We start from the raw sequence: 12006 nt of genomic DNA, 5'->3' as shown, positions 1-12006 counted from the left end.
GGGGAGGAGGAGGAAGAGGAGGAAGAAGGAGGAGGAGGAAGAGAAGAAGAAACAAGAAAGAAGCAGCAGCAGCCACCTCTGTGGCTTTTAGATTCTTTCCATGCACTGTATGATATAAACACTATCAAGCCCACCTCCTTTCGCTAGGGCATGGGGACAGGGTCTGCTGAGACATCCTAGAGCCCATAAGTCTTTCAGAAGCAGCCAGCTGGACCAAACCCCAGTCTTCCCAAAGAAACACCAGGAGTTTTACTAGTGGGAGGCCATGAGTGGCCTGGGGAGTATCTGAGTCCAGGGGCCCCTGCAGCCCTGGCCAGCAGCCCCTTCCTCCGTCCTGTTTATTCTGCAGTTCAAGGGACCTGGTCAGGGAAAGTAAACTTCCCCTCTTCTTTGTCCTTCCTGCGGGCCCAGCCCCCCTATCTCCCCTTCCTCTGAAAACTGCTCTTCTCATGGGAGATGCAGCAGTCAGAAAAAGTCAGTCTGAAAGAAGTCAGTGAACATGCCTAATGAAATCAGGCTGCGGGGCTCACAGGGAAGCCGGGTACTCACACATCCTTCCATGCCTCACCTGGGCTGGGCTCTCCGGTTGGATACCTTCTAACTTCTTCTTGTTTTCTAAGACCACTACTTTCAGGTCATGCAACTCGGCACAGGCAGTGATGGCTCTGTCCACCTGGTGCCGGGGACCAGGGCAAGCAAGAGGGAGGTGGGGGGGTGCGGAGCAGGGTCAAGGCAGAATGGCAGGAGAAAAGAGAAAAGAGAGGGAAAGAAAAGGATTGGCAGAGAGGTGGGGGAGGTTATCGGGGAGGAAGAGAGCCCCGATCAGTGAGAGGAGTGACCGTCCCCTCCACTACCCCTGCCCCAGCCCCTTGCTGTCCCTAGCTCACCTCCTCCACTATCCTCCTTCCCTGGGACACTATGCGGAGAAAGCTCTGGATCAGCTGGAACTGCTCCATGGGCAGGGGCTTGGCCTGTGTGGGGGCAGCCCTGTCGAGGCAGGGGTCAGTACATTAGCAGGGCTCTTCCAAAGGTCTCACACAGCCACCTGCCTGCTGTCTCCGCTCATATGGCCGCTGGGGGACACCAGACTACAGGTTCCTTCTGAATCATGTTGTGGGAAGCAGGGGACATTTCCCCAACTAGGGAAACTGAGGCCCAGAAAGGTCAGGTGACTTTCTCCAGGTCTCCCAGCAAGACTTATGGCAAACCAGGAAATGAACCCCAGATGCCAAATTTCCAGCTCTGGCTCTGGGCTCCTAGACATGTCCCCACATTGTGGGGCAGCCTGTCCCCTCCTCGGCCCCACAGCCCTTCAGGACGCTGGGCCCTGGGCCACTCACTCTGGCTGGGAGGTGATCCCACTGCGGTGAAGCAGGATGAGGGTGCCCAGCACCATGCCCAGGTTGGTCCTGCCCACGCCCATCTGGCAGCTGAAGACGAGGGCTGGGGGAGGCCCATGGGCATCGCAGAGCTGCAGCAGGCTGGGGGTCTCCTGAGAAAGACCATGAGGATCAGGCCCCAGTGAGGCCAGGAAGTCCTGGGCTGAGGCCTGAGCAGGGGAAAGCATGCCATCAGCCCACCCTGCCCCACCATCTGCAACAAAGTGGGCTCCAGTAGGTGTCTCAGCCTCTTCTGCCAAAGCCACAGCCTCATCAGCTCCGCCTGCTCCCTCCCCAGGCCTTGGAGGAGCTCAAAGAACTGGAAGTGAGAGCAACTCTGAGGGCATCAGGCCAGAATTAACACCTCCTGCGAGATGCCAGTGAAATAAGATAACGTCCTGAAGGAGGCTGGACAGAAACTCTGCCAGGACTCAGGAAATGTCAGTTGAAGAGTCTATAGGGCAAGAGTTGTTAGCTCCACTAAAGAAATGAGGAACTGAGATCTAGAGAAGTGAGGTGATTAGTCTGGGACCACACAACAAGTTGGCAGCCCAGCCATGGCCAGCAGCTAGGCCAGTGGTCAGTGATGGGCTCTGTCGTAAGAGAATGCACAAGCACACACCTACATACAGGTGCACACACACACAGAGACACACAGACAGGAACACACGGATACACAACACTTAGGTACACACACTCCCCAGAGACACACACAAAGGCGCTGACACACACAGACATATACACGGAGATAGACACTACCATACGTCCACCCTGACGTGTTCACACACACACCACAGAACGAGGGCACCTCCGTGGCGACGACTCTCAAGACTCCTCCCCTGTGCCCACCCCACTTACCCGGAGAACACTGACAAAGGCATCCAACTGGGCCTCCAGGGGACTCCCTTGCTCGGGCAGAGGCAGGCGGTGGTACCTGCCAGGTAAGGGAGAGCGGCCCATTGGGCAGGCACCCACTCTGGGAATCCCCCTCACTCCCTATTCCCAGGCACTGTTTGGAAACGGGCCCCACCATGGGAGACATGGGTCGGGGGCACTTGGCCCAACCTGCAGATGGTGAAACTGAAGCTGCAGCTGGAGAGCAGGACCTGCAGCACCCATGGCCAGCACGTGGGGCCAGGCCTGAGTACCTGTAGGTGGGCTGCAGGAAGAGGGGTCGCTTGTACACCTCCTCTGTCACATGCACGTCTTCCTCACCACGGATGGCCACAGCGTGGGGCTCCCCCCGCAGGTCCTCGATGTTGTGGTACACATGGTATGTGTTCTCACTCAGCTGGGCAAAGTCGTGGATCTAGAGAGAGGTGTGGGGGTCAGAGGGCCATGCCTGAACTTCAGGTCCCTCCTTTTTTTTTTTTTTTTTTTGAGACGGAGTCTCGCTCTGTCGCCCAGGCTGGAGTGCAGTGGCCAGATCTCAGCTCACTGCAAGCTCCGCCTCCCGGGTTTACGCCATTCTCCTGCCTCAGCCTCCCAAGTAGCTGGGACTACAGGCGCCCGCCAACTCGCCCGGCTAGTTGTTTGTATTTTTTAGTAGAGACGGGGTTTCGCCGTGTTAGCCAGGATGGTCTCGATCTCCTGACCTCGTGATCCGCCCGTCTCGGCCTCCCAAAGTGCTGGGATTACAGGCTTGAGCCACCGCGCCCGGCCAAGGTCCCTCCTTGAGTGTTCTGGTTGAGAGCTCTGGAGTGACCAGGCCATGCAGAGGCCACAGGCAGGCTTCTGCTCCCGCCCCCTGCCCCGAGGGAACTATATGGCCAGAGGTGCTCTCTATGCCCTTCCTGGGAGTTCTGAAGGAATCGGGGTGCCCACACAGTGGCCAGGCAGGAGCACTCTGCCCAGTGGGTGCAGGAATTCACAAAGCCACCAGTGCCAGGATGGGAGAGGTGTGGTCAGCTGACAGCTGGAGCTGAGGGGAGCAGAGCACACAGGAGGCCTGGAGGGGATGGGAGAGGGAGAGAGCTGGGTGCCGTCACAGCCTTGGTTCCTGCCATGAAATTTCTGGGGGCACCGGGACCCCACACTCTATTCACACACCTCCGTAGTGTGTCAGCTGTCTCAGAGGCCTCCATAATTATGGAAAAGGAGGAGGACAGAGGATCTTGAAACAGGCCCGCAGACCCACCGAGGGAATTGACTCAGAGCCTCGTGGCTCTCAAAGAGTTGAACTGCAGCCTTGGTCCTTCTGGTCTAGTGCTCTTTCACTTGCCCAGAACGCCCCCCCCCCTTTTTTTTTTAGATAGTTTCACTCTACAGCCCAGGTTGGAGTGCAGTAGTGTGATCTCAGAGCTCACTGCAACCTCCACCTACCCGGTTCAAACGATTCTCCTGCCTCAGCCTCCCGAGTAGCTGGGACTACAGGTGTGTGCCACCACGCCCAGCTAAGTTTTTGTATTTTTAGTAGAGACGGGGTTTCACCATGTTGGTCAGTCTGGTCTTGAACTCCTGACCTCAGGTGATCTGCCCTTCTCGGCCTCCCAAAGTGCTGGAATTACAGGCATGAGCCAATGCACCTGGCCCACCAGAACCCTTTCTAAATAAAGACATTGAGCATCAAGGAGAAAAGTAGGGTGGGAAAGGGGCAGAGGCAAAGAGAGCTAGAATAGGAAGTCCTTCCTCTGGCTGCCTGTAAGCCAGCCTTGCAGCCAGCCACTCACCCAAGCAGGGCATAACATGGGCCAGTAAGAGCAGGTGGCCTGGCCCCAGAAAGAGCATCTGCCAAGCTGGGCTGTGGGCTGGGGTGTCCCACACACCGCACTGGTCCTCACCTCTTTCCGGATGGCCAGCTCCAGGCTCTCTACCCGGATCCCAGGTCCAAGGCCCTGGAGGTTCTCATGAAGGTTCTGCTTGTCTCGAGGTGTGTAGGACACGAAGTCCTCATCTGCACGCAGGAACAGCACAGGTTCCTCCCGCACACAAAAGATGACACACTCCTGCCAGAAGCCCGATGGGGAAGAAAGCCATCACCATGATCCCGCACAGACACCCGCACCACTGCCCCACCACAGGGCCTCTGCCCAAGCTGTTCCTTCCTCTTCAAGGGCCCTGCACCCCATGCCATCCCTGCAACCTGAATTCTACCCAAGAAGCAAAGCTCAGTCCAAATGCCACCTCATCGTGACCCTCCCGGTCAGCAGTGACCCCTCCCTCCTGTCAGGGCCAAGAGTCCTTCATCTGAATCTCCTGTCATTAATTCCTGCTTTGTATTATCAATGAATGCATCTTTTCCCCCTTGATGGACCACAAGTTCCTCATAAGCAAAATCATGTCCTGGTCATTTACATGTACCCATAATTCCTAGCATGATGTCCTGGATAAATCAGGTGCTTGAATATCAGCTGAAGAAAAGAATGCCCCATGACCATGCAATCAATCATTCATTCACTGAGCACCATACAGGCAGAGGGAAATGTGGGCAGATGGTCCCCTTGAGGAACTTACCATCAAGATAGGAAGATGGGACCTGCACACAGCCCACACCCCCAACCCATTCTGTCTCACTCAAAGCCTTTCCACCTTAACCCCAGGGTCAATTCAGACGCAGCTGCACCCAAGAAACCTACAATCGCAGCAGAGCCTCAGCTTGTGTCCTAGGGACACGCAAAACCCTGCCTTGACATCCGGCAGGTAAGAACAGTCCTTGAAAGCAGGCACTTGGGAGTTCAGCTGCCCGGGTTTGAGTCTTGGGGTACCACTCATGAGCTGTGTGACCTGGAGCAAGTCACTGAGCCTCTCTGGGCCTGTTTCCTCCTCTGCAAAATGGGAGACAAGCTGCCACTCCATCACAGGACTAACATCAGGACTTAAGTGTTAGCAGTGAGCACCATTCAGCAAGCTGTCAAATTATGAGCTGGCTCCTCCTGTCACCCGGTCATGCCCCCTACTTCCCCCGAGACTCCCAAGTAGGGTCTATGAAGGCTTCTGACCTTGTGCCCTACCGTCCACTCAGGACGTGCAATCAACATCTACCAGAATTTCCCAACCAGACCAACCGCAGTGACCGTCCTGGTAGGCAGGGCCTGGTCCAGGCCACCACCCTACCTCCCCAGCATGCAGCAGGCCCCTCCAGCGCCTCTAAAGCTGCCCCTCTGAGGTGCCCCTCACCCTGGCTTTGGGGGCCTGGCTTCTGCCTGGGAAGTGACATGCTTACCCTATGTCCATCCTTCTGGAGTTTCTGGAGGACCCGCCTGAACCCTGAGAGGCTGGGCTGTCCCATGCCGAACACAGCGAGTCCACCCTGCACCTGCCGGAAGTTGGGGGCCCCACAGCTTCCCACGGTGCCCAGCATGTCCATCTTCTCAGTGACATCCCGCACCAGAAAGTAGCGACCCTGGCAGGGGAGAGCCACAGGAAGGTCACTCAGATAGCTCAGGGGTATTTTCTGCAGATGGAGCCCTGTTCTGGGCTCCAAGGGACAGGGAGGGGAGAAATAGGGGCAAGAAGAACATGATCCTGCCCTCAAGTTGCCTGCAGTTCATGGAAAACATAGACACAATATATAACTCTCTGTGATCTGGGGAAGGGTGTCATAAAGTGCAGGAAAAGGAAAGACAACTCCTCCAGAGGGGACATCAGACAGGGCTTCCTTCATGTGGGAGGTGACGTCTGAGCCAGGCCTGGAGGAAAGAGCAGGGAGACGCTCTCCAGAGGCAAAGCTGGTCTTGGGTAGGAGGTCCCTGAAAGGGGCTTTTGTAGGAAGGCAGAGCTGGGGAACCAGGAATCAACCAGAGGACCAGAGTGTTAGCTCCATCCTAGGGCCCTGCCAGTTCTGAAGATGGGCAGAGAGATGGGGAAAGTGGGGGAGAGCCAGAGGGACGTGAAGGAGGGAACTCATGAGAGATAGGGGCTGGAGGTGGCGGGTGGGTTGGCATGATAACGCCTGAGCTCACCTGCACCAGGTAGTGCTCAGGGGTGGCATCCGAGAGCCGGCCCAGCGTGTAATGAGCCTTGAGCAGCTCGTCATGGATCTGGAACTCCTCCTTGCAGTTGTACCTGTGGGGGGCAGAATGGAAACTAAGTCAAGGAACCTCCATGGTCAAGGCCAGCTCCACCCTCACAGAGCCCACGGCAGGGAAACCCCTGTGGCTACGATTTGTGGCAGAGACTGCCCACTGTCCCTCAATATCCACTCTTCCCTTCTTCCTCAACAAGAGAGCCCCAGGGCTGTGACTGGGGACTGAGCCACCCAGCTGAAGACTACATTTCCCAGCCTCCCTTGCAACTCATTGTGGTCACATGATTGAGTTCTGGCCAATGAGATGTGAGGAAAAGTGTGCAAATTCCAAGCCATTCCCAAAAAGAAGAAGTGCCTTCTATTTTGTCTTCTCCCCTTCTTCCTGGCTAAAATCCAGAAGTGATGGCAGAGGTAGAACATCTTAGATCATAAGAGGAAGCCACATGTTGAGGATGTTGGAGCAATGAGAGAGAAGGGGCTTGGATGATCACGGAGCAGCCATCCCAGCCTGGACATCCTCCTGGACTTGCATGTAACAGATGAGCTTCTGTCCTGAGGAAGGCATTCTATCTGGGTTACTTTGACAGCGGCCTAGCCTGTACCCGGAAGAAGAAACATAACTGGATGGTCCCTCCATCAGATTGTGTCGGAGGGACAATCCCTATACTGTTAACTCCACACACAGCGAGGTGGTTTAGAATGCAGGCTTGGGGCATGAAGCCCAACTCCACCCACCACTTGGTAACTCTATAGCTTTGGACAAGGAGCTCAGTTTCCAGGAATTCCTACTCCCAAGACTGTCCTGAGAATTAAATGTGATAATGATTGTAAGTGCTTAGCCCAGTGCCTGGGGGCACAGAAAGCTTTTATTAATATAATTGTAGTTCTACCTCCACACCGGGCTATTTCAAACAAAATCCACAGATAAAAATCAAGATTTCTGCAGATGCAGATGCTAAACCAGGCAAAAGTCCCAACCACTCAAGCAGGATTGACTGTGCCCTCAAGACACAACAGCTCCCTTGCTGATGATAACAATGAACATGACAGGGCCTCCCAGAGTTCAGGGTCTGATGTTAGGTCCTCTTGACAAAAGAAGTGCCTTTTGGAAAGGCAGGGGGTGGAATGGGTGGGGCAGAGGAGCACTAGAAGAGGCCTGGGTTCCCACTCCAGCTCTGCCTCCTTGTTACCACGTGACCCACGGGGAGCAAGTCTCTCTACCTCCCTGAAAGAGCTCAGTTTTCACATCTGAGCTAAAATGCATTAGATCAGGGGTTGCCATTCCTTTTCTGGAAAGGGCCACACAGTAAATTCTTGAAGATTTGTGGGCCATACAGTGCCTGTTGCAACTACTCAATTCTGCCATTGAGGTCCTAAGCATCCACAAATACTGCGTAAGTGAAAGGAAGTGTCAACATTCCAATAAAACTTCATTTGAAAAAAACAGGCCACATTGGGCCTGCAGGATGTAGTCTGCTGACCCCTCTATTGGATGATCTCTAGAGGTCCCTTCCACTTCAAACATTCTATACTCCCAAAAAGGGCTGCATTCATGGCTGGCTCCAGGCCCTAAGCACAGCGCCGTGTACAGGATTTTTACGGCTGATCAGCAACTGTTCTGAGACACACCACTTGGTTAAATATTCTGAATGTCATCTCTGCTTCTGTTAATAAGGAAACTGAGGCCCAGAGAGGGAAAGGGACTTTGCAAGGTCACAGAACAAAGCAAGGGCAGAGCCAGGCCTGGGGCGTGAGTCTCTATGCTACCTTCAGGCCCCAAACCACCTTTGTCATCTGTCAGTACAGAGACTACATATCAAGTCTCTTTTATATGACATCCCTTTTCCTCTCCTTATCAGAAGCCCAAGAATTGATTATGATGACAGTTTTCCTGGCGGGCCCCAGAGCTGGCAGGCAGGGTTTATCATTCCCACCCTCAGGTTTCCTTACACAGAATGTCCCATCTGCTAAGTCTCTGCCAAACTTTGATGTGCGGAACACATTTAATTCCTAGCTAGTCATCTCCTGCTTCCTGCTTCCTGGAAGACCCAGAGGAGGGAAGCACAGTGGGCAGAGTTGTGGAAAGTACGAGGCTTCCCAACGCACCAGGAGATGGATCCAATGTCCCCTTCATCTTCCTGTCCTCCCCAGCACAGCTGTCCAGCACCCACCCCTTCCTCCAAGCCCCACAGGGCAGACAGGGTTTCAGGGCCCACCTCATGACCCTCTTCCTCTGGACTCACGCAGTATGTCCAGATCTCAGAACACCAGAACATGCTGCCAGAACAAGCCCTGATGGGCATCATTAGGATAGCCGACTAGCAGCTTCCAGCTCCTTCAGCCCAAGGCCCTTCAACAGCCTAGTGTTAGCCTCAGTTTTGAGCTGAGATTATTGTTGGTGAAAAAGAAATCTCAATTTCATCCATCAAGTACATAAACTTCTTTTGAAAATGTTAAGCCAAAAATTATTTTCAAAGGGGGGGTCCCCCAGCCACGCCGCCCCCTCCGCATTCCCTCGCACTGTGGATGTGGTGAGTAGCATGGGCTCAGAGACCCAGTTCTGCCAGGTGCATGCAGCATGACTCCTGATGAACTGCTTCATCTCCCTGGGCCTCCATGTCATCATCTGTGAACCTGAATCCAGCCTGCACGCATTAAGTGCTATATGCCATTGTACCCCCAGGCAGGTCCCCCTGCCCACCATGTCTCCCAGGGACATGGGCACACTCCCCCTGCCACTTACGTGATCACGACAGGGGCCACCTTGTTGGGGATGATGGACTTAGCCTTGCTGTTATGCAAGCTAGTGGTCTGGAAGGAGTGGACACTGACGGAGTGCCGACCGTCCATCGTGCCGCTGCCCTGGAGGCCCTCAAAGGGGGTGCCTGCCGAGACAGTCTGCTGGGCTGTGCTGGCCGTTGTACCCATAGTCTGCTGGCAGCCTCAGGACCCCAGACCTGTGGAATAAGAGGGTGTGCAGTGAAGGAGGGGACGGGAAAAGCCACAGCAGGAGACCTGACCCACCTCTCGCCCTTCATCATACAGAGGGAGGCAGTTCACTCTGCAGCTGGAGACAGAGGGAGGCTTGCCACCTACACCCTGGGGCCCAGAAGATCACATGCTCACAGAGTGCCTGCTCCATGCCCAGCCCTTTACCGAAGCTTTGGAGGAGTCATGGACGTAGAGAGACATAAAGATGCAGTCCCCAGCCCCTTTAGTTTGCACTCCTCTGGTGAAAATGAGACAGAAAGAGGTGAATCATCCACAGCAGGCCAGGGCCTAGAGTTTAAAGTGACTGTTTCAGGTGGTATAGACAAAGGCCAGACATTCCAGGTTAGGAGAAGCAGGAAATGTCACCAAGAGAGGAGAATCAGGGGCAGATAGATGCAAAGAGGGAAGTCAGAATTGGATTTGAAGGCTTTGGATGGGAATGGATGCAGGAGGACATACAGCCATGAATGTCATAAAATAAGGCCAGGGAAGTCCAGATTAGGTGAGCGCTCAGCAGATCAAGTGTTCAAAGAAAATACCAGGCCCCAAACTCAACATAAACATCAATATCTGAATTGGTGGCCGGGAGTGGTGGCTCATGCCTATAATCCCAGCACTTTGGGAGGCCAAGGCAGGCAGATCACTTGAGGCCAGGAGTTTGAGACCAGGCTGGCCAACATGGTGTAACCCCATCTCTAATTAAAAAAAAGTACAAAATTAGCCAGGCATGGTGGCACACACCTATAATCCCCGCTACTCAGGAGGCTGAGGCACGAGAATCGCTTGAACCCTGGAAGTAAAGGTTGCAGTGAACAGAGATCCAGCCACTTCACTCCCGCCTAAGTGACAGAGTGAGACCCCATCTCAAAAAAAATAAAAACAAAAATAAAAAAAATCTGAATCAACATCAATATCCTCAACAGGCACAGCTCCCACCCCACTTGAAGAACGCCGGGTACCCTCGGGGATTCGGCAATCCTCCTGCAAGTCTCCCTCTTAAGGAAACACTTGAGGATGTGTGCACAAAGTGGGTACCATGATGTTTTGTTGACTGGGGTGTTGTTTATAATCACACAACACTGGAAACAACCTTCAGCCCGCAGCAGAGGATTTGCTGAATAAATAATGAGACATCTATAGGGTAGAATGTTAAACAGTCATTAAAAAAAATCATATTGGCTGACACGGAAAGACATCTAGGACAGAGCAGGTTGCATAGCAAGTGCGGGCACAGCCCCACCTTAACTCATGAAAGGGTGTCAGGATGAGTCCGAGGGACAGACACCAGGATGCTAGCATGAGTTATCTGCAAGTGATGAGATTACGGACGATTTTTATTTTCTCCTTTTTGCTTATGTGTATTTTCTAATTTTTCTCCTCCAAACATTGGGTAATATGGTTAAAACCTATTTAAAGAATAAAGAAATGGCTAGGAAAGATGGCTAGGACATCTTTTAAGGGCTGGTCAAGGGATGGGGGAGTAATGGCTCAGGAGTTCGAGAGCCAGAGCTGCAGAGGAGGGAGGGGGCTGGGAATTCCACATGGACAGAGGGCGACAGAGAGGCGGGACAGAGGCTCAGGTAACTTTCTGGGAGCTCAGTGGCCACTGGCCCCACATAGCACTGATGGTCCAAGATTGGGGATCAGGGCAAGCTGCCCTGCCAGCCCGCCACCCCTTGACTCTGCAGAAGCACGAGGATAATAAGCATCCCTAGAGCACACCAACCACCCCAGCTGCCCTCATCAGGCACAAGCTGCTCCACATCAGTAGGGACTGTCTGCTCCCAACCATCCACACTCCCCCCGGGCCTCCCATAAGCAGCAGCATCACCTCAAGAAGTGGAAGGTAGGGTCATGGGGCCAGCATGAAGCTGGGGTCAGGTCAGTCTGAAGGCTGAGCTCACTGTCCTTTCTTCCCCAGGTCCTGAACCAGAGCTCTGGTCCCCAGGTGGGTGCTCCCCAGGCCTCCTCTGCACCATGCACTCAGACTCCTACCCTAGAGCCACCTCCCATTCAGGGACTCTCAGAGAGAACAACTCCAGACTCATCGGCCCTCCCAGAACCTTCTCAAACAGGCACCCGTCCCTCTCCAGTCTGGAAAGATCCCCCACCCCCACCCACACCTGTCACCCCTGAAAACTCCCAGGAGCCTCGCGATAGCTTTGTTAACATACACACCTTGTGTTTATAAGAGCCCCATCTCCATGGTGCTCCACACCCTAATTTCTCCCTCTCTTTCTCTCTCTTTTTGGCAAGGGTGGAGGGAATGAGCCTCTATGTTTCCAAACAGAAAAACAGGCAGATCAGAGAGGGGAAGGAGCTCCACAGTGGCCCCCTTACTGGCCAACAGAAGAGCGGAACCTTCTCTCCACCTCACCAGCCCCGGCAGGCCCCAACAGCTCTCATCAAACTTTCCCAGACCCCTCCCAGCAGCCTGGGCCAGAAAGACATGTGGGAACAGCCTGGAGAACAAGGGCTCAGGGCAGCTCTCCCGGGGGAGAGGATGGGCAGGACACAGAAGGGTCTGCAGAAGGCAACAGCTGGCCACAGCTTCAGGCCAAGGCCGGGCATCAGGGCCCATCCCCACAGGGCTGGGCTCGGCCTGACACCTCCGCCTCTCCTCCCCTGCCTGCCCCCCGGCTCCAGTTCCAGCCACCATCACCTCTCATG

The 12006-nt window shown here is 54.3% G+C and overlaps 1 protein-coding gene across 1 annotated transcript in view; it reads right to left on the bottom strand.

Annotated features, from left to right (window-relative positions):
• The window catches only part of PALD1 (phosphatase domain containing, paladin 1), a 43107-nt gene extending 33805 nt beyond the window's left edge, over positions 1-9302 (bottom strand). The window contains exons 1-9 of the mRNA XM_011927466.1: positions 9089-9302; positions 6281-6383; positions 5542-5721; positions 4160-4324; positions 2528-2688; positions 2238-2313; positions 1341-1492; positions 888-987; positions 569-673 (exon numbers count right to left, since the gene is read on the bottom strand). Of these exons, the coding sequence (XP_011782856.1) occupies positions 569-673; positions 888-987; positions 1341-1492; positions 2238-2313; positions 2528-2688; positions 4160-4324; positions 5542-5721; positions 6281-6383; positions 9089-9273 (1227 nt within the window). The 5' untranslated portion in view covers positions 9274-9302. The remainder of the gene's footprint in view (positions 1-568; positions 674-887; positions 988-1340; positions 1493-2237; positions 2314-2527; positions 2689-4159; positions 4325-5541; positions 5722-6280; positions 6384-9088) is intronic.
• Between the last annotated feature and the right edge of the window lie 2704 nt (positions 9303-12006).

This window comes from Colobus angolensis, unplaced genomic scaffold, assembly GCF_000951035.1.
Source record: "Colobus angolensis palliatus isolate OR3802 unplaced genomic scaffold, Cang.pa_1.0 Scaffold12, whole genome shotgun sequence".
Lineage (NCBI taxonomy): Eukaryota > Metazoa > Chordata > Mammalia > Primates > Cercopithecidae > Colobus > Colobus angolensis.
Note: the sequence above shows the minus strand (reverse complement) of the source record. Positions and strands in the feature narration are given on the sequence as shown.